This window comes from Saccopteryx leptura, chromosome 6, assembly GCF_036850995.1.
Source record: "Saccopteryx leptura isolate mSacLep1 chromosome 6, mSacLep1_pri_phased_curated, whole genome shotgun sequence".
Classification (NCBI taxonomy): domain Eukaryota; kingdom Metazoa; phylum Chordata; class Mammalia; order Chiroptera; family Emballonuridae; genus Saccopteryx; species Saccopteryx leptura.
In genome coordinates, this window is record NC_089508.1 from 76,434,109 (window position 1) to 76,458,365 (window position 24,257).

The 24,257-nt window shown below is 43.0% G+C and overlaps 2 protein-coding genes across 2 annotated transcripts in view; one reads left to right on the top strand and one right to left on the bottom strand.

Moving 5' to 3' along the window:
- Window positions 1-7,803: 7,803 nt before the first annotated feature.
- Window positions 7,804-13,359, top strand: ELL3 (elongation factor for RNA polymerase II 3). Its single transcript, XM_066344457.1, has 11 exons — window positions 7,804-7,984; window positions 8,219-8,254; window positions 8,599-8,711; window positions 8,828-9,026; window positions 9,111-9,190; window positions 9,333-9,408; window positions 9,578-9,761; window positions 9,845-9,887; window positions 10,023-10,194; window positions 10,423-10,467; window positions 10,768-13,359. The coding sequence occupies exons 1-11, from the start codon at window positions 7,853-7,855 to the stop codon at window positions 10,876-10,878; spliced, it is 1,191 nt and encodes a 396-aa protein (XP_066200554.1). The 5' UTR covers window positions 7,804-7,852; the 3' UTR covers window positions 10,879-13,359.
- The window catches only part of PDIA3 (protein disulfide isomerase family A member 3), a 30,021-nt gene continuing 18,967 nt past the window's right edge, over window positions 13,204-24,257 (bottom strand). The window contains exons 5-13 of the mRNA XM_066344456.1: window positions 23,084-23,213; window positions 20,438-20,554; window positions 19,659-19,784; window positions 18,333-18,515; window positions 16,367-16,475; window positions 15,586-15,714; window positions 14,052-14,131; window positions 13,852-13,909; window positions 13,204-13,626 (exon numbers count right to left, since the gene is read on the bottom strand). Coding sequence (XP_066200553.1) covers window positions 13,513-13,626; window positions 13,852-13,909; window positions 14,052-14,131; window positions 15,586-15,714; window positions 16,367-16,475; window positions 18,333-18,515; window positions 19,659-19,784; window positions 20,438-20,554; window positions 23,084-23,213 — 1,046 coding nt within the window. The 3' untranslated portion in view covers window positions 13,204-13,512. The remainder of the gene's footprint in view (window positions 13,627-13,851; window positions 13,910-14,051; window positions 14,132-15,585; window positions 15,715-16,366; window positions 16,476-18,332; window positions 18,516-19,658; window positions 19,785-20,437; window positions 20,555-23,083; window positions 23,214-24,257) is intronic.

Genomic DNA, 24,257 nt, shown 5'->3' on the forward strand with positions numbered 1-24,257 from the left:
TCTAGAACCTGGGTCCTCCGCATCCCAGTGTGACGCTCTATCCACTACACCACCGCCTGGTCAGGCAACTCCCTATTTCTTTTTTTAAATTTTTTAAAATTTTATATATATATATATATTTTTTTTTTTGTATTTTTCTGAAGCTGGAAACGGGGAGGCAGTCAGATAGACTCCGGCATGTGCCCAACCGGGATTCACCCAGCACGCCTACCAGGGGGCGATGCTCTGCCCATCTGGGGTGTCTCTCTGTTGTGACCAGAGCCATTCTAGTGCCTGTGGCAGAGGCCATGGAGCCATCCCCAGCGCCCGGGCCATCTTTGCTCCAATGGAGCCTTGGCTGCAGGAGGGGAAGAGAGAGACAGAGAGGAAGGAGAGGGGGAGGGGTGGAGAAGCAGATGGGCGCTTCTCCTGTGTGCCCTGGCCAGGAATCGAACCTGGGACTCCTGCACGCCAGGCCGATGCTCTACCACTGAACCAACCGACCAGGGCCCCTATTTCTTTACTCCCATATTTGTCAAGACTTTATAAGTACTCTTGTTTAGGTTACCAATGAACAAACATTGCTAAATCCAGTGATCAATTAACTACCATATATATAGTGTGTATATATATATATTATTGAGATAGAGTTCACATACCACAGAATTCACCCATTTGAAGTGTAATGTAAAATTTAATGGTTTTTAGTATATTCACAGATATATGCAACCATCACCACTGTCAATTTCAGAAAACTTTTTGCCTGACCAGTCAGTAACATAGTGGATAGAGCATCGGACTGGGACACAGAAGACCCAGTTCAAAACCCCAAGGTTGCCAGCTTGAGCACAGGCTCATCCTGCTTGAGTGCATGCTCACCAGCTTGAGCGCAGGGTAGTTGACTTGAGCATGGAATCATAGACATGACCCCAAGGTCGCTGGCTTGAGCCAAAGGTAGCTGGCTTGAGCAAGGGGTCACTCGCTCTGCTGTAGCTTCCTGTCAATGCACATATGAGAAAGCAGGCAATGAACAACTAAGGAGCCGCAACGAAGAATTATGCTTCTCATCTCTCTCCCTTTCGGTATGTCTGTCCCTATCTGTCTCACTGTCTCTGTCAAAAAATAAAAAGCTTTTCCTTATTTTTCCTTCTTTTCTTTCTTTCTTTTCTTTTTTTTGTGAAGGCAGGTTTCTCTAGAAAAGACAATAATGCTTGAAAAAATTGAAGGCAACAAGAAAAGAGGAAGATCAAATATGAGAGGGCTTGACTCCATAAAAGAAACGATAGGCATGATTCTGTAGGAGCTGAGTAGAGCTGTTAAGGATAGGACATTGTAGACACCACTCACTCAAAGGGTCAGCAGGAGTTGGAGCTGACTCAGTGGAACATAACATCTCTAGCCCAAACATCTCTTATCTTCTCCAAATTTGTGCATATAACTGCCTTCTCCACATCCCCATGCATATTCTAGTAGACAACTCAGTATATTCAGAATACTGTTTCACATGCAGTCTTTCCTGCCTTAGTAGGTGACAATTTCATTTTTCTAGTTGTTCTTGCCAAAAATCCTAGAGTTATCCTTAATGACAATTGTCTCTCATATACCAGATTCAACCCATCAGGAAATCCTCTACTTTCAACAAATCAAGAAACCTATTCCTTCTCCCACCTGTTCTGTTATACCCTGGTGCAAGCCATTACCATCTCTAGCTTAGATTACTGCAATAGCTTCCTAACAGGTCATACTGCTTTTATCCTTGTCCCCCTATTCTATTCTTAACACAGCAACAAGAGTGATCCTTTTAAAATAGAAGTGACTTCATGTTACTCCTGTGCTCAAAACTCTGCAATGACTCCCTATTCCATTTAAAGTAAAAACCAAAGTCTTTACAATAGTCCACAAGGCCTTCCATGACTCAATCGCCCCTGCTCATCTTCCTGACTTATCTCTTGCTACTCTCCCCATCACTTATTTCGTTCCAGGTTCACAGGCCTCAACTTTTCGTCAAACACTCCAGATACACTTTTTTTTTTTTTTTTTTTAACAGGGACAGAGAGTCAGAGAGAGGGAGATAGATAGGGACAGACAGATAGGAACAGAGCGAGATGAGAAGCATCAATCATTGGTTTTTCATTGTAACACCTCAGTTGTTCATTGATTGCTTTCTTATATGTGCCTTGACCATGGGGCTACAGCAGACAGAGCAACCCCTTGCTTAAGCGAGTGACCTTGGGTTTAAGCTGGTGAGCTTTTGCTCAAACCAGATGAGCCCACGCTCAAGCTGGCAACCTCAGGGTCTTGAACCTGGGTCCTCCGCATCCCAGTCAGATGCTCTATCCACTACGCCACCGCCTGGTCAGGCCAGACACACTTCTAACTTACAGAGTTTGAACTGGCTAGTCCCTCTGTCTGTAAAGTACTTCCAGAAAACAACAACAAAAAAATAATGCCAACCCTCCCCCCCAAAAACAAACAAAACAAAAAATGAAAAGCAGCCCTGGCCGGTTGGCTCAGTGACAAAGCATTGGCCCGGAGTGTGGAAGTTCCAAGTTCGATTCCCAGTCAGAGCACACAGGAGAAGTGACCATCTGCTTCTCCACCCTTCCCCCTTTCCTTTCCCTCTATCTCTCTCTTCCCCTCTCGCAGCCAAGGCTTCATTGGAGCAAAGTTGTCCTGGGCACTGAGGATGGCTTCATGGCCTCCACCTCAGGCATTAGAATGGCTCCGGTTGCAACGGAGCAATGTCCCAGATGGGCAGAGCATTGCCCCCTAGTAGGCTTGTCGAGTGGATCCTGGTCTGGCGCATGCAGGAGTCTGTCTCTCTGCCTCCTGGCTTCTCACTTCAGAAAAATAAAAAATGAAAGAAAGAAAGAAGAAAGAAAGAAAGAAAAAAGAAAGAAAGAAAGAAAGAAAGAAAGAAAGAGAAAGAGAGAGAGAGAGAGAGAAAGAAGAGAAAGAAAGAGAAAGAAAGAAAGAAAGAAAGAAAGAAAGAAAGAAAGAAAGAAAGAAAGAAAGAAAGAAAGAAAGAAAGAAAAAATAGAAAGGAAGAAAGAAAAAGGAAGGGAGAGAGGAAGGGAGGGAGGAAAGCATTTCCTCCACCTATGCAGCTTAGCCAAGTCCTTAGACTCCTTTAGGGCATTGCACACATTTTTCTTCTCCAGAGAGTCTTTTCTGATCATCTTACTTAATATATAGTCAACCCTCTCCACCCTCCACTATTTCCTCTTCCTCCACTTTTTTTTAATTTTTTAATTTTTTTTTATTTTATTTATTCATTTTAGAGAGGAGAGAGAGGGAGAGAGAGACAGAGAGAGAAGAGAGAGACAGGGGGGAGGAGCTGGAAGCATCAACTCCCATATGTGCCTTGACCAGGCAAGCCCAGGGTTTCGAACCGGCGACCTCAGCATTTCCAGGTCGATGCTTTATCCACTGCACCACCACAGGTCAGGCCTTTTTTTTTTTTTTTTTTTTTTTTACAGAGACAGAGAGAGGGCTAGATAGGGACAAACAAAAACGGAGAGAGATGAGAAGCATCAATCATCAGTTTTTCGTTGTGGCACTTTAGTTGTTCATTGATTGCTTTCTCATATATGCCTTGACTGTGGGGCTACAGCAGACCAAGTAATCCCTTGCTCAAGCCAGTGACCTTGGGTCCAAGCTGGTGAGCTTTGCTCAAAATAGATGAGCTCGCGCTCAAGCTGGTGACCTTGGGATCTCGAACCTGGGTCCTCCGCATCCCAGTCCAATGCTCTATCCACTGTGCCACCACCTGGACAAGCCCTCTTCCTCCACTTTTAAACCCCTTTACCTCGCTCTACTTCTTCTTTTTTTATATAGCACTTATCACTTTTTAGCATACACTATATTTTTTGTTAAGTTTACGTAGCAACATTTGTTAATAAGATTAAGTTTCAAGTGTACAATTCTATAATGCATCACCTATCTGCCTGACCTATGGTGGCTCAGTGGATCAAGCAGCAACCTGGAGCGCTGAGGTTGTTGGTTTGAAACCCTGGGCTTGCCTGGTCAAGGCACATTCGAAGGTTGATGCTTCCTGCTCCTTCCCCCTTCTCTCTCTCTCTCCTCTTTCTCTAAAAATGAATAAATAAAATCTAAAACAAAACAACACCTGTCTACTGCACTGTGTACTCACCACCTTAAGTCTAGTCTCCTGTCACTAGATATTTTGACCCTCTTTACTCTCTTCAACCTCCCCCCACATCCCATACAGTATATATATATATTTTTAAGTTTATTTATTGATTTTAATTTTTCTTTCTTTTCCAAGTGAGAGGAGGGAAGATAGACGCCCGCATGTGCCCCAATAGGAATCTACCCAGCAACCCCATCTGGGGCCGATGCTCTGCCCATCTGGGGCCATGCTCCCAACTAAGTTTTTAGTGCCTGAGGTGGAGGTTCCACAGAGCTATCCTCAGCACCCAAGGCCAATGTGCTCAAACAAATCAAGCCATGGCTGCGGGAAGGGAAGAGAGAGAGAGAGAGAGAGAGAGAGAGAGAGAAAAGGAGGAGGGAGAGGGGAAGGGGTGGAGAAGCCAATGGTCACTTCTCCTGTGTGTCTTGATCAGAAATTGAACCTAGGACATCCACACGCCAGGCTGACACTCTACCACTGAGCTAACTGGCTAGGGCCATATCTATTGATTTTAGAGAGAGAGAAAGGAGAAAGAGAGACAGAAACATTGATCTGTTTCTGTGACTTGCAATCTTTGTGTATCAGGACAATGCTCTAACCAACTGCGCTATCTGGCCAGGACAGGCCATATATATATATATATATATATATATATATATATATATATAATCTCAAGACTTTATTCATTTAAGAGGAGAGAAAGAGAGGAGGAGGAGGAACAAGAAGTATCAACTCTCATTTATGCCTTGGCCAGGCAAGCCCAGGGTTTCAAACTGGTGACCTCAGTGTTCCAGGAGGATGCTTTATCCACTGCGCCACCTCAGGTCAGGGATATATATATATATATATATATATATAAATTTATATTTTTTTTCCAGAAAGAGATATATATATTTTAAAATATATATATATATTTATATATATATATAATATATATTTTTTTCCAGAAAGAGAGAGAGAGGGATAGACAGGAATAGACAAGAAGGAAGAGAGATAGATGACAAGCATCAACTCATAGTTGCAGTACCTTAATTGTTCATTGATTGGTTTCTCATATGTGCCTTGACCAGGAGGCTCAAGCTGAGCCAGTGACCTTGGGTACAAGCCAGCGACCTTGGGCTTTAAGCCAGCGACTATGGGGTCATGTCTGTGATCCCACACTCAAGCCAGAGACCCTACACTTAAGTTGATGAAACTGCGCTCAAGCCAGATGAGCCTAAGCTTAAGTCAGCAACTTCGGGGTTTTCAACCTGGGTCCTCAGCATCTCAGGTCGATGCTCTAACCACTGCACCAATGCCTAGTCAGGCAAACTATATTTTTTATGTTTATTTCTTCAGTGTGTTTATAGTCTCTCCTTCCTGTCTAGAATGTAAACTTTCCCAAAGCTAGAATATATTTATTGATGTAGTCCAAGGATATAGTACAATACAGTGTCTGGTATAGAGTAAGTGATTAATAAATATTTGTTTAATAAATGAATGAAAAATGTGGACAATAATACCTGCTCTAAAAAGCTATTTGAGGGATTAAATAACAGGCAGTAATCCTGACACCCAAAAAATGTTAGATCCCTACTTCTCTTCCCTAAATATCTTCCCCAGTTGCTTCCTCTTACAGCACTGCTCCTTCCTTCCTCTCTGGAAAATTTACCATTTTAGTCTATCCTTTGATTTTTAATCCAGGAAAATCTAACAAATGGCCATAGATGACATCTAGGAAGGAAAGGAACCCTGAAAGACCAGCTTTATGCATTGCCACAACTGTTTATCAAATTAGCGAATTGTCACACAGAGAAGTAGAGAGCCCTGAGGACATGGACCAGTAAATGTTTTTGTTGTTGGAGTTGGAGAGTTATTGCACTGATAGGGAGAGAGATGAAAAGCATCAACTCATAGTTGCGGCACCTCAGTTGTTCTTCATTGATTGCCTTCTCATACATGCCTTGACTGGGGGGGGGGGGGCCTCCGGAGCCAGTGATCCCTTGCTCAAGTCAGAGACCTTGGACTCAAGCCAGTGACCTCAGAGTTTCAAACCTGGGCCCTCAGCAACGCTACCCAACACTCTATCCACTGCACCACCACCTGGTCACGCTGCACTGATTTTTTTTAATTGATTGATTTTAGCAAGAAAGGATGGAAAAGAGGAGAGACGGAGAGACAGAGAGACGGAGAGACAGAGAGAGACAAGGAACATCGATCTGTTCCTGTATGTGCCCTGATCAGGGTTCGAACTGGCAACCTCTATTCTACCCAAAGGAGCTATCCAACCAGGGCTGTGGTGCTGATTTAAGTCAACTTTATTAAGGTATAATTTACATCCATTAAGATATACACGTTTTAAGTACAATTTGATGGGTTTTTGACAAATGTACATATAGTAATTTGATTTGGGGTGAAGGACATTCAGGTCACCTGGGATTATGCAGGTTGAGAGATTTAGCAGAGGAATCCGGTTAGAAAAGAGAACACCACCAGAGCTCTTGGAAAACATACCCAAACAGGGACGAGTGGAAACACCAAGTGAAAACACCAAAGACCAACCTGAGATTAGTTCTGGGGTCTCACTGCACCAGAATCCAGACCTCCGGGATGTCTGGCAACTTCGTGGCACCTTGGTCCTTCTAAAGTAGTGGGCCAACTCTCTTCTACACCAGTTTCTTGTGTTTCGGCTGGGAGGGGCAACAGGGTACTGAGTCCTCCCTCTCCTTTGCCTTTCTATTCTTCTGTGGCCTCCCCCGCCTCCAGCGATGGGGGGGGGGGGGGGCGTTCCAGCCCGCAACAGCCAAGCTTCACCGCTGCCAGGGCACTCAGGGTGCCTTTATTTCTTTCCAGCCTTATTTAGAAACCGGTTTCTGGTGTGCATCAGTACCGCAGGCGGGGGAAAAAGCAGAAGTGCTGCAGCAGCAGAGGCGGATTAAGGTCGGTTGAGGCTCCCCCCCTCCCCGCCTCTCGCGCGCAGAAGACAATATTGGGCACCTTAAAAAAGAAAGACAGGGAAAATAAAAATACATGTTAACCATATTTTTAAATAAATAAAAAATATGTATTAATGTTAAAATTACACACATGAACCCAAAGTTGGTGTCATTAGAAAAAAGTGTAAAGTTGGGGTTTTGCGCGGAGGGTGGGGGGGCTTTCAGAATTTTGGCGCAGGGCGCGCGCCTGGTGTGTCCGCCCTTAAATCCGCCTCTGTGCGGCAGGTGTTGGAGTCAGGAATCCCCCATTGCGTCCGCCATCCTCCAGACCCTGGGGGCTTTGGCCTTCAAAGCGCCTAGCAACCAGGCCCTCCCTTCCGTTTCACTGTGCCTAAAAACCTAGAGGTTGCAGGTTCAGCTTCACTTAGAGACAGAAATGCCCAGTTCACGTTGGCTGGGGAAACCAAGGCAGGGTTGGAGACTCTGGGTGAGAGGGTCTGAGGCTGGCCGCAGCCTTTCTCCGGAGACTGAGAGAACCCTTACTGAAAGCCCTATAAGGTGCAAGCCAAACCAAAAAGAAACCGCAGAGGTCCGCACGCAGGTCCGCCGGAGGCGCGAAGCACCGCCCACGCGCCGCTGGGAAACCCCTGGAGTGGCGCTGGCTATGGGTGGGGCCGGAGGTGGGTCCTGGCGGGGGCGGGGCCGACCTGGGCTACTGGCTGTACAAGTCCAGCCCTGCAGAGCGTAAGTAGTGGTGGTAGCCCTCGCTGAAGTTCGGGTTCTGTTTGCGCTCGACCTCGCGGCCATGGCGGGACCCCAGGAGTTTCTGAGTGGGAAGCTCCGGCTCTGCTTCACCCCCGCTGCTCGGACCAGTCTCCTGTTGCTCAGGCTCAACGAGGCGGCGCTGAGGGCGCTGCAAGAGTGTCAGAGGCAACAGGTGCGGCTGTCCCCGGCCCCATCTTACCTATCCTCCACCCCACGGGACCTCAGACTTCAGCCAGAGACCCTGACGAAGGGACCTGGCATGGGGAGCGGCATTCACAGGCTCCGGCGTCCCTATTTCTCCAAGTGAAACCCGCGAGGCAGGTCCCTCCGGCACTCCTGGGGACCGAATCCTGGGGACGTCGCTTCACCTGCGTTCAGCTTGCTTCTGTGCTCTCTCTCCCTGCAGGTTCGGCCAGTGATCGCTTTCCAAGGCAACCGAGGGGTAAGTACAGACCTGGGGGGGGTGTGTGTGTGTGTGTGAAGGTGCAGGCTCAGGGAAGGTACGGTCAAAGGCAGGAGGCTGAAAGCAGTCATGGTCTGAGGAAGTTCCTGAGAACTGAACCCCGAGGTGGGTGAAGGGGCTGTTGGGGTTGTGGTCTCAGGAGGCTGCGGTTGAAGAGACTCTGCCGTCTCAGCCTCCTGGGAACTCGGGCCCAGGTGCACCTGGTGTACTAACGAGTCCCGTGGGACCCATCTTCAATCTTAGGCGCTGGCTCAAAGAGGAGTGGCATTGGCAGGAGGGGGAAGGGCGACTTCATGGGCCTTACGATCTCCTTTCACTCCTAGTATCTGAGGCTCCCAGGCCCTGGCTGCTCCTCCCTCTTCTCCTTCATAGTGTCCCAATGTGGCCAGGAAGGCCCTGGTGGTGGCTTGGACCTTGTGTGCCAACGCTTAGGCAGGTAAGGGAACAAACAGCAGGTGAAAAAAGGTTGTGGTAAGTCCAGGAAGGGGATGTCCAGAGGTGCTTTAAAAGTTCTCCACCCTTCTGGGTATTTTTTCCACCACTCCTTTCCAGATCTGGGCCTAACAACCTCCACTGCCTGGGCCCACTCAGGGAGCGCCTCACTATTTGGACAGCCATGGATTCTATCCCAGTCCCACCTTCAGTTCAGGGACACAAACTAACTGAAGATGCCAGAGAGCTTGAGAATTGGCAGAACATGGGAGAATATTCTGGAGATACAATTTCACAGCCACAGATGGCACTAGAAGAGGTGAGGCCAGAAACTGCAGGGAATTGGGAAGGTGGGGCAAAGCCTGTGGCCAGATAGCCAAGTGCCCCTGCCACTCCCTGCCAGGTGCCAGATCTACCGGCAAGCAGCCAAAGACAGTCACTTCCAGGATCCTCGAGGGAACACATGGCTCAGCGGGAAGTGAGGTACTTGGGACGGGGTGGGACTAACCTGTGAAGCCCTGTTACTGTCTTCCTCAAATCTCCACCCTGAATGCTGTGATAAGAAATCTAGCCCTGCCTCCTACCCTGGTGCTCATCTCTTCCATTCCCTCTTCAAATATCCTAGGAACCAGAACCATCTTCCAATCAGAAGGCCTGACCAGGCACTGCCTTCCTCTGTTAGTCAGAAACATCTGAACAAGGTAAGTTGTAATAGCAAGAGTTTTTCAGAGATTTAATCACACTAAAATTTAAAAAATGGGAGCCTTCATTTTGATGCTCAGAGATTATATGGAAATAATTTTCAAGAGAAAGACAGACTAGGAGGCTTTTGACATACTGTCAGTGTGAAAAAAGTATTTTTCCCAACAGAAGCATCCAGCGCCTGCAGGCACTATAGAACTAAAAGTAAAGAGACTCAGAACTCTGCCTCTAGCTCCAAGTCCCCCACAAGGGCTACCCTATCAGGGTCTACAAGAAGGAGAAGATTGGGAACAAGAAGCTAAACATGAAGACATGAGCCTCGGGCTGGAGCAAAATCCCTCAGTTCAAGCAGGTGAGTTTATGAGAAGAGGGTAAAATTGCCACAGTAGGAGAAAAAAAGATCGATAATCACCTAGTGTCTTGCTTCCTTCATAGATTCTGAATCCCTAAATCCTGAAGAGGTACCAGATTACTTCTTGTGAGTCCCCTGCCATTTCTTTCTACTTTTCTCAAGCCTTGTGCATATGAGATATTAAGATGAATTTCCTGGGGGCTGGGAGCTTTGGAAGGTAATAAAATTGAAGGTGGTAACTTAACTCTCTGCTCCTGGCAGGCAATATGGTGCCATCCACAGTGCAGAGCAGCAACAAGCCTATGAGCAGGACTTTGAGACAGATTATGCTGAATATCGCATCCTGCATGCTAGAGTTAAGGCTGCAAGCCAAAGGTTCATAGAGCTGGGAGCAGAGATCAAGAGAGTTCAGCGGGGAACTCCAGAACACAAGGTAAGGACTGGACCCAGGTAGGCTTTCCAGCTCTACTGACCATAAACTCCCTGCTAACTGCCCATAAACGTGTTTGTTCAGTGACCAAAGTGACAAGCAAGCCTGTTTTGAAAGAAAAATTATTCTGTATAATTTGGTAGTATGAGAAGGAAGTTACTTCTCTCCCTTAAGAGAACTGGAGCTCTTTTCTAAAGGTTGAACTTGGTTCTAGCATTCTCTTTGTTTCAGGTGCTGGAAGAAAAGATAGTTCAAGAATATACAAAGTTCAGGAAGGTAAGACTATGTCTGGGAATGGTAGCAAGATAAAAATGGATTTCCTTCCTTCCTCCCCTCCCCTCTCCCCCCTTCCTTTTATTTTTTAAGTTTTTTTTAAAGACTTTATTCAATTTTCAGAGAGGGGGAGGAAGGGAAGGGGTAGGAGCAGGAAGCATCAACTCCCATATGTGCCTTGACCAGGCAAGCCCAGGGTTTTGAACCAGCGGCCTCGGTGTTCCAGGTTGATGCTTTATCCCACTGCGCCACCACAGGTCAGGCCCTCCCTCCCTTTTTGACATGGATGCTTTTTCTCTGCAGCGAAATCCTGGTTACAGGGAAGAAAAGCGTCGCTGTGAGTACCTGCATCAGAAATTATCCCACATTAAAGGTCTCATCCTGGAGTTTGAGGAAAAGAACAGGGGCAGCTGAAGCAGTCAGAGGGCTTTTGACCCTCTGCTCAGTAAGATATGAAGGAACAAAGTAGCTATAAAATAAGAGTGCAACTGTCTGCTCTGTTATTGCTGAATTCATGCTGGCAAGTAAGAGAGCTGTTCTAGGTTAAGGTTTGATTTTCATTGTGCTCTCTTTTAATTTTTAGGGTGTGGGCACAGTGCCAACATTCCATAGCTATGCCCAGGTGATTAGGAAAAGCAGAAGCTTGGCTTCTTCACCTTTAGTTCAGCGAAGTCATTTTCAAATCCTGAGAAATGACACCATTTCCAGGACAAGATATTTCAAGGACCTTAGAATTCAGGCTGATAGCCTCCCTAACAAAACAATGAGAACTTTTAGGAACTTGTAATATACCTGGATATAATGGGAAAGGGCTTGGGGTCTTACCCATGTACTGAAAATGAATTCTTTTACAAACATGGCTAAAAAATTAAAACTGTTCATATTCTTTGTACAAATTTATATGCTTTCCTTAAATCTCCCAAGGTAGTGGTTCTTACCCCTGGCTGTATGTCTGAGCTCTACAAAAAATTAGATCTCTAGATCTCAGCCCAGGTCTTGTGAATCAGAATCTCCACGATTATGATTAGGTGTCTTTACTTCTTCAACTATGGATGATCCAGATACATATTTTGCTATAAGGCTCTACCAAATCCATCTTATAACTGACAACCAGAGATGACAGGAGGAATCAGGTTCTCCTTTTTATTTTTTTTTAATTTAAAGATTGAGTTTCTGGAGAGGGTAAGAAATAGTTGCTTCACTCTAGCCTTTCATTGGTTGCTTGTTGTATGTCTTGTCTGGGCAAGCCTAAGGTTTTGAACCAGCGACCTCAGTGTTACAGGTTGGTGCTCTATCCCCTTGCACCACTACAGACCAGGCTAAAGTTCTCATTTTCTAAACATCAAGGTTGAAGATCACTTATAAATAGGGATCCTATCTGGAAATAGTGACTGAAAACTATTAACTGTGGACAGGATTTAGATTTACAAAAAGAGGTGAAATGGTTCAATTCACTTAATAAAAGATCATACCATTCCTATCCTTTTCATTCCTCGTTGTGGAAGAAAATGGCTTGGCTCTCACTCACAACCAGAATGACACTGCCTTTCCCAGTCCACTGGAAAGTTAATAGGCCCATACCATGGGTTTTGGGGGAGAGAGCTGCACTCAGCAGTGTCAGCAATTCCTGAAACTTGGATGGAACTCCAACCTGATTCCACACCCACACGGCATTTCTGGGCAGACAACAGCTCTTGGGAGGTATAAACATGCTCAGCTCCATGGCAAGGATAAATAGCCACCAATCCTTAAGGCTAGACAGGGTCAGAAACAGAGCCCAATAAAAAATGTCCCTCACCTGTTCTAATTATCAGACTAGGGGGGCCTGGGCAATAAACATGTAAGGACAGAAAGAAACAAAGTTTGGAAAAGATTTAGATAACTGTGGACCCAGACAGTTGGTCTACTATTGCAGTGGTCCCCAACCGCTGGGCCGCGGACCACTACCAGTCCGCAGAGAAAGAATAAATAACTTACATTATTCCCGCTTTATTTATATTTAGGCCTGAACGATGTTTTATTTTTTAAAAATGACCAGATTCCCTGTTACATCCGTCTAAGACTCACTCTTGACGCTTGTCTCAGTTACATGATACATTTATCTGTCCCACCCTAAAGGCTGGTCAGTGAAAATATTTTGACATTAAACCGGTCCGTGACCCAAAAAAGGTTGGGGACCACTGTACTATTGTACTCACCAATATGGTAGTCACTAGCCCCACATGTGACTATTTAAATTAATGAAAATTTAAAATGTAGTTCCTGCCTTGGCCATGTGGCTCTGGATAAAACATCAACCCAGCCTGTCAGAGGTTGCAGATTCAACCCCTGGTCAGTGTATATGCGAGAAGTAATCAATGAGCACTGATAGATGAAACAACTGAGTGAAACGAGTTGATGCTTCTCTCTGTCTCCCCCTCCCTACCCCCTTCTCAAATCAATAGAAAAAAGAAAATGTAGTTCCTAGCCACATTTCAAACACTCAATTGCTACATACATGTATTAGACAATGGAAGTTACAGAACATTTCCATTATTGCAGAAAGTTCTATTAGACCCATGATGGTGAACCTTTTTATAAAAACTGCCCACTTTTGCAGTGCTGATCAACCTGGTTCTACAAAACCTGGAACCAGCACTGCAAAAGAGGGCTGTTTTTATAAAAAGGTTCGCCATCACGGTATTAGTGCGGGTCTAGAGAACCTCTGGTTTCCCATCTCGTGGAAAAAAAAAAAGACAATTTAAAGGGGGCTCATTTATTGTCACTGTTCCAAATGTACAAAAAAAATTAGAAAATAACCCCCCCAACTCTATTCCCCCACCCCCACAACACAAATAATTTTTCCCAAAAGCACAAACTGGTCCTGGTATTTCCATAAACAGTGCAGCTAAGAAACAGTTTAGAGAAAATTTAACAGGATTCAGATTATATCCATCTGTCCTCTCAGCCCTGAGAGGTAATAATCCCATCTGGGTCCCAGTCTTCCCCAATGGTTTCCCCAGCTCTGGTGGAAAAGTCCTTTAAAAAGTGGTATATTTGGCAGCAGCCTTAGAGATCCTCCTGTGCCTTCTTTTTCTTCTTGGGTTTTTCTTCTTGAATTACAGGGGGGTTTGTAGCCTCTCGCTGTAGATAGCTAATAAAATCACTTAATTCACGGCCACCCTGAAAACAGAAAGATTACTATGAAAATTTAACCTTTTAAAGAACCCTTTGTGTCCCCCTCACAACAGGAAGACTTCTGAGTTTGTAAAGCTCATTAACCACCACATATACTGACAATGCGAGTTGAAATTTCATTTCCAGTTAAATAAACTTAAAGGATTATGTATGTACAGGCATGTGTATGTATGTGTCTTTATTTGTGGAGAGATGAGACAATGCACTTACTTCATATTTTTTTGGATCTAGCTTTTTGTTGGCTGGAGAGAAATAGATGGTAGGAAAACTGGGGAAAGAAAAAAAAAAGAGTTAACTAATTTCTGGTTCCAGAATAACTCTGACATTTACCCAATTAAAAAAAAAAGGTTTACCAGCTAATTTTTTTGTTCAATTGCCTACACATTTTCATTAGTTTTTAATCTACTTACCCTCTGACTTCATATGGAGAAGGCACATCATTGGCTGTGGCATCCATCTTGGCTATAATAATATTTGGGTCTTTTCTGAGCTGTTAATAAAAAGGTTAGATCTTGAAATTTCAAGTTTTCAGTGACTGAGAAACATTCAGTCAACTCAGGACTTAAAACAATCACATCTTTAAACACTTGGACAAATTTCGCTGCTCAGACAAGAAAAGTAGTTAACACCTGCACATAGTATCTTGCCTTTCACAAGTTTCCCTTTTCTCTCTTGGTTCCATTTTAAGACTCTATATTTACAGCTACCTTCAAACTTACCTGGCCTAAATAAGACATTAACCAGGTGTTTTTTAAGATGAAGGAACATAATAGCCTGGGCCCTGGCTGGTTGGCTCAGTGGTAGAGCATTGGCCCAGTGTTTGGATGTCCCAGGTTTAATTCCTGGTCAGGGTAAACAGGAGAAACAACCATCTGCTTCTCTTCTCCTCTCCCCAACCTCTCTTCCCTTCCTGCAGCCATGGCTGCATTGATTTGAGCACATTCGGCCCAGGCACTGAGGATGGCTCCCTTTGGAGCCTCTCTGCCTCAGGTGCTAAAAATAGTTCAGTTGGAAGCATGGACCCCAGATGGGCAAAGCATTGGCCCAGACAGGGTGGATTCTGGTCGGGGCACATGTGGGAGTCATCTATCTCCCCACCTTTCACTTAAAAAAAAAAAAAAGCCTGACCAGGCAGTGGCACAGTGGATAGAGTGTCGGACTGGGATGCAGAGGACCCAGGTTTGAGACCCCAAGGTCGCCCGCTTGAGCGAGGGCTCATTTGGTTTGAGCAAAAGCTCACCAGCTTGGACCCAAGGTCGCTGGCTCAAGCAAGCGGTTACTCAGTCTGCTGAAGGCCTGCGGTCAAGGCACATAGGAGAAAGCAACCGATGAACAACTAAGGTGTTGCAACGAAAAACTGATGATTGATGCTTCTCATCTCTCTCCGTTCCTGTCTGTCTGTCCCTATCTATCCCTCTCTCTGACTCTGTCTCTGTAAAAAAAAAAATAAAAAAAAATAAAAAAAAAAGCCCTGCCTTGCTTTCTCCTACCTCCATGTAATCTTTTTTTCCTAATAAATAAATAAATAAATAAATAAATAAATAATAATAACTCAGAATCTGGATACTTTTAACCATAAACTAGATTGAGTCTGGAGTTAAAGCAGGTATTTGTGGCACTGCTCAAACTAGACACTAGGGGAAAGCCAGGAGGAAGTGAGTAAACTGTAGACAGTTGTTGAAACAGAGAGAGAGAAAGAGAGAGAGAGAAAAGCAGGAACCATTAACTCATAGTAGTTGCTTCCTTTATGTGTCTTGACAGGGCAAGCCCAGGGTTTTGAACTGGAGACTCTGTTCCAGGTTGACGTTCTATCCACTGTGCCAGGCAGTCTACCAGTACTTAGGTACAGAACTAATTAGGGCTGACTAATTAGCCAAGGCTAAATATGTATGTACACATCCCAACTCAGATTTTATTTTCAGAATATAGTTCAGTTTTACTTACCTTCTCTCCCAGTTCTTTATACTTAGGTTCCAAATTCTTACAGTGGCCACACCAAGGAGCATAAAATTCAATCAATACATCTTTATTTACATCATTCACAATTTCATCAAAATTCTCTGCTACCACTACCTAGAAAACACAAAAAATTCTCTAGGTAAGGTGAGTTGAAGAATAAATTCATGAGTTATATTCGTTTCTGGACCCCATTCCTCTCAAGTTTGATGTGCTGAAAACATGTCACTGAAACCCAAATCACATTTATAGACTGTATTAAAGATGTTGCTATTCCCCAGAAACCAACTTATTCCCATATCTGTCTCTGTCAAATTATGTTCAGGAAGTCACAGGAAACAAGTGCTATCCAATGCTTCCTTAAAAAAATCAATGTCTTAAAATTATTCTTAGGGGTTAGCTTGCTCTGTCCCAAAGAGTAACCTAGCTCTGATAGAAATACCACCAGAAAAATTCTATGAAGATTTTATACTCCTGCTATTTTATGTCCATAGGGTGGGGCAGGGTAGAGTGGTGATGAGGACAGACAAAAACACAATAGTCAACAAGGTCTTCATTTAAACCAGCGGATCTCAACCTGTGGGTCGCGACCCCGGCGGGGGTCTAACGACCAAAACACAGGGGTCACCTAACGACCTGTGTTTTGGTCGTTAGACCCCTGCCGGGGTCGCGACCCACAGGTTGAGAACTGCTGATTTAGACCCAACAATTTGGAAGAAATGAGGAGAGGCAGCTGTGTAGAGGCTTATGGAGGCTATAAGCACCTCACCTTTACAGGCCCATCATTGCTCTCTGGGATTGGCTCAGACTTTAGATATCTCTTTAGGTTGCCATCGAAGTAGTCCTGCAGGAATCTCTCAAGAGCCTTGCCATCACGCCTGCCAAATGAAAAGACAAGGGTCAGGTTTGTTATTTTACTCCCACCATTGAAAGGATTAAAAGCGATTTCTTAGAATAGTTTCTATATATTTTAGCTTCAATTTCAATACCAGAAAAAAAGTGGAAGCTTAAAAAAGGAGGGGCTCTTCTCTTTCAATCTGCAGAACAAAAACCAACCACTTTGTAATTCTAGTGTGTTCTTTGCGGATTAGAAAGGGCAGAAATGAGGAAAACACTGTTCTTCTGAAAATTCAATTCTGCCTAATAATCAGTCCTATTTATAGCATCTCATTTTACTGACTGAGTCGAAAGGAAGACTGTTCCTTGTCCTGATCTCCCAAAATCTCAGAAAGTGAAAGTCAAAATAATCTGGGGACGGCCCTGGCCGATTGGCTCAGTGGTAGAGCATCAGCCTGGTGTGCAGGAGTTCCGGGTTCGATTCCCAGCCAGGGCACACAGGAGAGTCGCCCATCTGCTTCTCCACCCCTCCCCCTCTCCTTCCTCTCTGTCTCTCTCTTCCCCTCCCGCAGCCAAGGCTCCATTGGAGCAAAGATGGCCCGGGCACTGAGGATGGCTCTGTGGCCTCTGCCTCAGGTGCTAGAATGGCTCTGGTTGCAACAGAGCGATGCCCCAGATGGGCAGAGCATCTCCCCCTGGTGGGTGTGCCAGGTGGATCCCAGTCGGGCGCATGCGGGAGTCTGTCTGTCTCCCTGTTTCCAACTTCAGAAAAAAAAAAAAAAAAAAATCTGGGGACTAAATTACATCAATCTCAAAGAGACTGTCCAGTGTTCTCTATGGCAGTGTTTTTCAACCTTTTTACTCTTGGGGGCCAGTGAAAATAGGAGAATTATATCAGGGACAGCTAAAGCAGAAATCACCTTGAGCCTAAGCAAATTTGATTAAGATTTTTATACAACATCGGGATGGTTAACTCTTTCGCAGACCAGACGAAATTTCTGTCAGACCAGCACTGGTCTGCGCTCTACGGTACTATTTCTTTTTTTTTTTTTTAAGCTGGAAACGGGGAGCGACAGTCAGACAGACTCCCGCATGTGCCCAACCGGGATCCACCCGGCACGCCCACCAGGGGCAACACTCTGCCCACCAGGGGGCGTTGCTCTGCCACGACCAGAGCCACTCTAGCACCTGGGGCAGAGGCCAAGGAGCCATCCCCAGCGCCCGGGCCATCTTTGCTCCAATGGAGCCTCGGCTGCGGGAGGGGAAGAGAGAGACAGAGAGGAAGGAGGGGGGGGGGTGTGGAGAAGCAAATGGGCGCTTCTCCTATGTGCCCTGGCTGGGAATCAAACTCGGGTCCCCGCACGCCAGGCCGACGCTCTACCGCTGAGCCAACCGGCCAGGGCCTCTACAGTACTATTTCTAATGGCAGGATAGAAACAATCATGTAACAACAATTTCAAGCTGTCATACTTTTGTTAAGTTGTCAGAATTTATTATTGATTGTGATTCTTAAAAGTACCCATAATTAAAAAACCTATCTTCACATTTGAACATTTTATTTTATAAATTCTCAGTAGTGTTAAAGGCTTTTAACCTTTTGAGTAGTGAGTCTTTTTCATGCTTGCTGATCCCTAGGAGTATTTTTTCAAAAAACGAAATTAGTTCCAGTTACAGTTTTATTAACTTAAAATCATGTTTGTTTGATAACCAATTTATGGAAACAAGAAGAACATACGTTTGCCTTTTTCTAATGTTGCCTTACACATTTTAAAAGTAAATCAATCGTACTCTGCATGGTTAGGAGGCACGAGGACATACATCAACACTCGTACTACTCAAAGGGTTAATAGTTTTCCTTGCAGAATCAAATCCCAAACCCGTGCTAACTTGTAACTCACGAGAACTCCTCCTGCATGACAAACTTCTCTCCTTTTGCAGTTCTGATAGCAACAACAGGAATCTCTCCGGCAGTGCTTTCCAAACCAAAATCAGAAAGTTCATGGCTAAAAGTTTTGCGGCTAGCTACAGCAAAGTTGAGTTGGTGTCCAGCATCCAAGAATTTCTTTGCTACCATCATCACCCTATAGGAAACAAGAGAAATTTATGTCAACATTATATCAAGGTGATAAAGCACTTCTGAAACAAAGAAGCAAAATCTAGAAAGCCAAGACCAAGTTTTACAGTCCAGAGTCCACGCAGCCCTCTGGAATCAGTCTGAACTTGTGTTCTTAGGCACTAACACAGGATTATGGTGTACTCAAATGTCCTATTGAACTCCACTGCCACACTGGTGGTTCTGCATCAAACAGTCCATTCCTACTGAATCTTGATATATACACATGTATAGTAAACTAAAATGTTGGCCCTGGCCAGTTGGCTCAGTGGTAGAGCATCAGCCTGGCATGTGGATATCTCAGGTTCAATGGCTCCTAGAGCCTCCAGTGCTAAAAATAGCTCAGCTGCCAAGCAAGAGATGGCCCCAGTTGGGCAGGGCACCCCTCCCCCAGAGGGCTTGCTGGGTGGATCCTGGTCTGGGCACATGTGGGAGTCTGGCTCTCTCCCCTCCTCTCACTTAAAAAATAAAGTAAAATAAAATATGAAATGGGGGGGGAGGAGGGAGAGGGGAAGGGGGAGGGGCACAAAGAAAACTAGATAGAAGGTGACGGAGGACAATCTGACTTTGGGTGATGGGTATGCAACATAATTGAAGGACAAGACATGTTTTCTTTGAATATATGTACTCTGATTTATTGATGTCACCCCATAAAAATTAATAAAAATTTATTTATTAAAAAAAAAGGGTACAAACTTTCAGTTAAAAATAAATACATTCTGGAGACCTAAAAATAAATAAATAAAATAATAAAATAAAATATTGCAAGCATAATGATTAATTTGAAAATAAAAATTATAAGGCTAAAATGCAATGAGAGTCTCAGTGGGCAAGAAGACACAATGTTTTAGAGTACATTTTAGCATCTTTTACTCTGAGGTAAGGAATCAGCTGTATCACAAGACAGAGGTATACCTATGGAAGACATACCCAATAGATTTTAGAAGTAGTTTATGTTGTTATTTGTTCTTATGACTTTAAATATTTTTGGGGAGCCACTGTTCCAATTCTTATCTGTTCTCCCCACCCTACATGGTACCAGCAGAACTAGAAGGAACTTTTTATACACTGGGTAAACTTGTTTATAAAGGGGAAAAATGACTCTTATTACCTGTTTCTCCAGTAGTTGGAACCTTTCGCATTCTTTTCATAGTCCACATCATAGTAAGCAATAAGTAAGTCCTTGCCTTGTATCAGGTCTTTATTATCTTCTGTCATATGAGGGCAAATACCAAAACTGAAATGAAGTAATACATTATCAAATTTGGTAGGTTTATGGCTGTTTTGTGAAATTATCAGAAAGTAACTGATAGCATTTAAAGGAAAGAAATTTTCAACATAAAAGACAAGTACTGCCTGACCAGGTGGTGGCGCAGGGGATAGAGCATCAGACTGGGATGTGGAGGACCCAGGTTCAAGACACGGAGGTTGCCTGCTTGAGTGCGGGCTTATCTGGTTTGAGCAAGGCTCACCAGCTTGGACCCAAGGTCGCTGGCTCGAGCAAGGGGTTACTCGGTCTGCTGTAGCCACACGGTCAAGGCACATATGAGAAAGCAATCAATGAACAACCAAGTTGTCGCAACGAAAAACTAATGATTGATGCTTCTCATCTCTCTCTGTTCCTGTCTGTCTGTCCCCTATCTATCCCTCTTTCTGACTCTCTCTCTCTCTCTCTAAAAAAAAAAAAAAAGACAAGTACTGAGCAATATATTTATAGGATAATGGAGTTCTAGGATCTATCCATTAATGCTTTAATGTAAACTTCAACTATTATAATCCCTTGATTAAGACTATTTAAACCATAACATGGCTCAGTTTAATAACTGAGGTAAACAAAATATAATGAAGCCAAGAAATCCCAAACAAGGTAAAAAAAAAAAAGGTACTCACATGTTTTCCTGGATAAATTTCTTAATCTTGCCACTGGTCATTTTCTCTTCTGTATATGCTACAGTTTTGTCCTCAAACTTGTTCATCAGATGTAAAGGACGAAACAAGGTGATACCCCTATAAAGAAAAAGTCTTAGTAGGTAGACACCAGAGAAACTGTTTCCCATCTTTAATTTAAAGTTCAGAGTTATCTACTCTTGCTGCCACTTTTATTATCACCATTTATTTAATTGAAGCAGACAAGGACTCTTTTCTGGGACCACAGATTTGGCAACATAACTTTATCAACACTAAGATGCGAACCACCTTAATCTCAAGTGTTACAAGTGGGTATGAGGGTTTAATAAACTCTGGGTAAAAAGTTGAAAGACCTTGGTTCTAATTCTAGTTCCACACTAATTTCAAAGACCTTGCACCAGGTATCAATTTAATTCTTCTGTACTTCAGCTCTTTCATCAGTACAACAGGGGGACAGAATAGATGATTAACTTCGAAACCTTAAAAAACAGTAAGAAACAGAACCAATTTCCCTCCAAAGCCTTAATATGTACAATAAAATAAAGCAGAGTTTGCTCTTATTGGAAGGTGCCTTTCCCCGCCACTCTCCTATACAGAAAGAAAATTACTTTATTAGAGAAAATACCTTTAAGATATTTTTCCAGCTATAATATATATATTCTGTAGGTGTATACAATTAAAATGTTTGGCTTGAGTTTATTAAAAATTCCTTTGTTCTACACTTCTCTATACCAATAAACCAAGTTTACAAAATTTCTTCTTGCTGGTATTACTTTGATACTCCACCTAAGCCTTTCCTCATTCCATTGGAACACTTGAAACAAATTCCTTCTAGGCTTTTATTCAACTAAAACCGAACCCCGGTTTGGTTCTGAGTCTCACATTTATATCTATTATCAGCTTTCTCAGAAAATACCATTATTCTAACTGATGTTATCTTACTTCTAGTTTCTCCTTTCATTTCTCCTCCCCATACTACACACACACACACCTACATACAATTCTATTACTTAAGTCCTAGCATTCCTCTCTTACTCTTCTAATATTAACTATTAACTTTATGTCAATTAAAATACAGGCATTTTCAGAGAACACAGGGAAACATTACATAGCAAAAGGGAACCCAATAAACATGCTGGGCAAGCAAGAATGTTAACAGGGCTAATTTTTTTTCTTTAAAGTATAGTTATCAATATCAGAGCAATTATTTTCAAAAAATAGAAATCAGGCAGTCATCTCTAATGATGATATATACGGCCTTGGTGTACACTAGGTATGAGGCCTTAAGACACCCTTCATTCCCATAAGGTCTTCTCAGTAAAACTTCTAATCAGGTGCTGGTAAACCACTTTAAAAGGCAAGCCACAATGAACAAATCTAAGGTTAAAAGGCTGAATATGGTGTTTTTAATGAGCGACAAGTGGCTCCAAATCCATTTACAGACCTGGTGTCTCTCAATCTAAAAGGCAGAGCTTTATGATCAAGGCTACTAACTCTGCAGCCAGCATTTCTATGTTCAAATTCTAGTTCTGCCACTTACTATGTGAAGTAAGAAAATTACTTTACCTCTCTGAGGCCATTCTCCTCTGTAAAATGGGGAAAATAATAGATCTGTCTCACCCAGAGAGTAATCATTCATTCAGTTAACCTATAAATCTTTATCTCTAATTTAGAACTTTTCCTGAATTCTTATCTCGTCTATCCAATTGTCCGTCACTGGGTCTTTACCAACAGGATGTCACACAAACTTTTCAAACTCACTGTGACAAAATAGAACTCATTACTCCAAGTTTGTTTCTTTTGGTCTTTTCTCCAGCCTGCTGATAAATGTCACCTAAATTTACTCTAGCTCTTCCCTTTTTCACACATGGCTAGGGACCAAATCCTGTTTACATTTTAAAATATTCAAATATTCACTCTTTCCTCTCCACTGCCCCTAATACTACCTCAGAATTTCAGATGTCACCCTTAGTTTAGACTCCCTTGACTGCCTTGTCACCTCTCCCCTTTCAAACCACCACCATATGATTGTCAGTGACTTTTTCTGAAACACAAAATTAATCACATTATTCTCCAACTCAAAAGTCTTTCAATGGCTCTCAAATGCCTAAAATCTAAATTTTTTTTGTATGGCACTTAACAACTTCTATAATTTGGTCTCTGCTTACCTCTCCTATCTTACCTTTCACTATGACCTCATTTACTAACAATATTACAGTTCCCAACATGCCTAAGGTGTTTCACATCTCATGGGCTACACTCCTGCTGCTCTATCTGGAATAATTTTTATCCCAACTGCCATAACTAGCCTGGAAAAATTTATCTTTTAAGGCACACTTCAAGAAATCACTCCCTCCTTTGTACTTCTAACACACCCAGCATATATGTCTATCATAACACCTGTAATGAGCACTACACAACATTTTTATCTATTGCCCACTGTCTCTTCCTACTAGTTGTCCCTTAAAGGTCACAACAGTATTCACAGCACTTAAATGCCTAGCCAAGTTCTCAATAATAAGCCTTTTGAAAACAAAACTAAACAAAACACCAGGCATTAAAGATCACCAGTTCACACAATAGCACTTGGTCCAGATATTTACACGGGCATTCTTCTCGGTTACTTACTCTCCATTATCATCATATCTGTTAACTAGAGACTCAACATTGGTGTGTGCAAATCGGTAGTTATCCCTCAAGTTGCTGGCTGCTTTTAGAAATTCAGAGTGAGCTTCACTGAATAAATCCTTGAAAAAACCTACATGGAAAATGTCAAACACAAGGAAGAAATAGTAAGTGCTGAGACATAATTCAAAATTTTTAAATTCTACTTTTTAATGTCTTTATTATGAACAAGCAACGTGAGGGAGGCAAGAGGACTGGGGTCTGCTTTGTAATGCCTACCTAAGAAATCTGAGAAAACACTCAAAAGAATTCTTCCTCTACCCTTTAAAATATTATTTTTGAAAGAACCAAAGTAGAGGATCTGTCAGGGTTCAAGTCTTAACTCTAAATTTTACAATTGAATAAATTTGTGCAAAATGCTTTACTTAAAGTAAGGCAATATGTCAAAATAAATGTAACTCACTTCACCATATTTTTTGTCTCGTTTTTAAAACTTCAAGTTTAGAAAAATGAATGAAGCAAGTGTTTCATATACTGAATCAGTAAAATCCAGGTGATAAGTGGCTTTAGTTAAATTTACATTATAAACCATCTTCTACTACCAGAAAGTCAGTTTTATAATAATTAGGATATTAAGAGAAGCAAAATCACAACTTATATGTTTAATTTTTTTTTTTTAAAGATTTTATATATTGATTTTTGGAGAGAAGGGAGAGAGAGAAACAAGGGACAGTGAGAAAGAGAGAGGAGAAGCGGGAACCATCTACTCGTAGTGGTTGTTTCCTGTGTGTGCCTTGACCAGGCAAGCCCAGAGATTTGAACCAGCAACCTCAGCATTCCAGGTTGCTGCTTTATCCACTATGCCACCACAGGTCAGGGTAAATTGATTCTTTAATCAAATGTGTTATACATTTCAGACAAATCAAAGAATACCCAACATGTAGAATATGTTTAATTGGCTCAAGTTATTTTAAGGATCAAAAAAGGTACAACACCTAGGAAAGCAAAGACTGCTATAGAATATACACAAATCTTAGCAATTTGATCTTAAATTTTAAATTCCCCTATGATTATGAAAATAACAGACATAGAGGTTTATTATTTACTTGTATCCTCCCACCTGAAAACTGTTTTTGGCCCTGGCTGGTTGGCTTAGTGGACAGAGCACTGGCCTGGC

Bases quoted from the DNA above. Each gene is read 5' to 3' on its own strand.
- ELL3 (XM_066344457.1), top strand. From the start codon at position 7,853: ATGGCGGGACCCCAGGAGTTTCTGAGTGGGAAGCTCCGGCTCTGCTTC. The intron at 9,027-9,110 runs GTGAGGCCAGAA...ACTCCCTGCCAG, and splicing joins CACAGATGGCACTAGAAGAG to GTGCCAGATCTACCGGCAAG. The intron at 9,762-9,844 runs GTGAGTTTATGA...CTTCCTTCATAG, and splicing joins AAATCCCTCAGTTCAAGCAG to ATTCTGAATCCCTAAATCCT.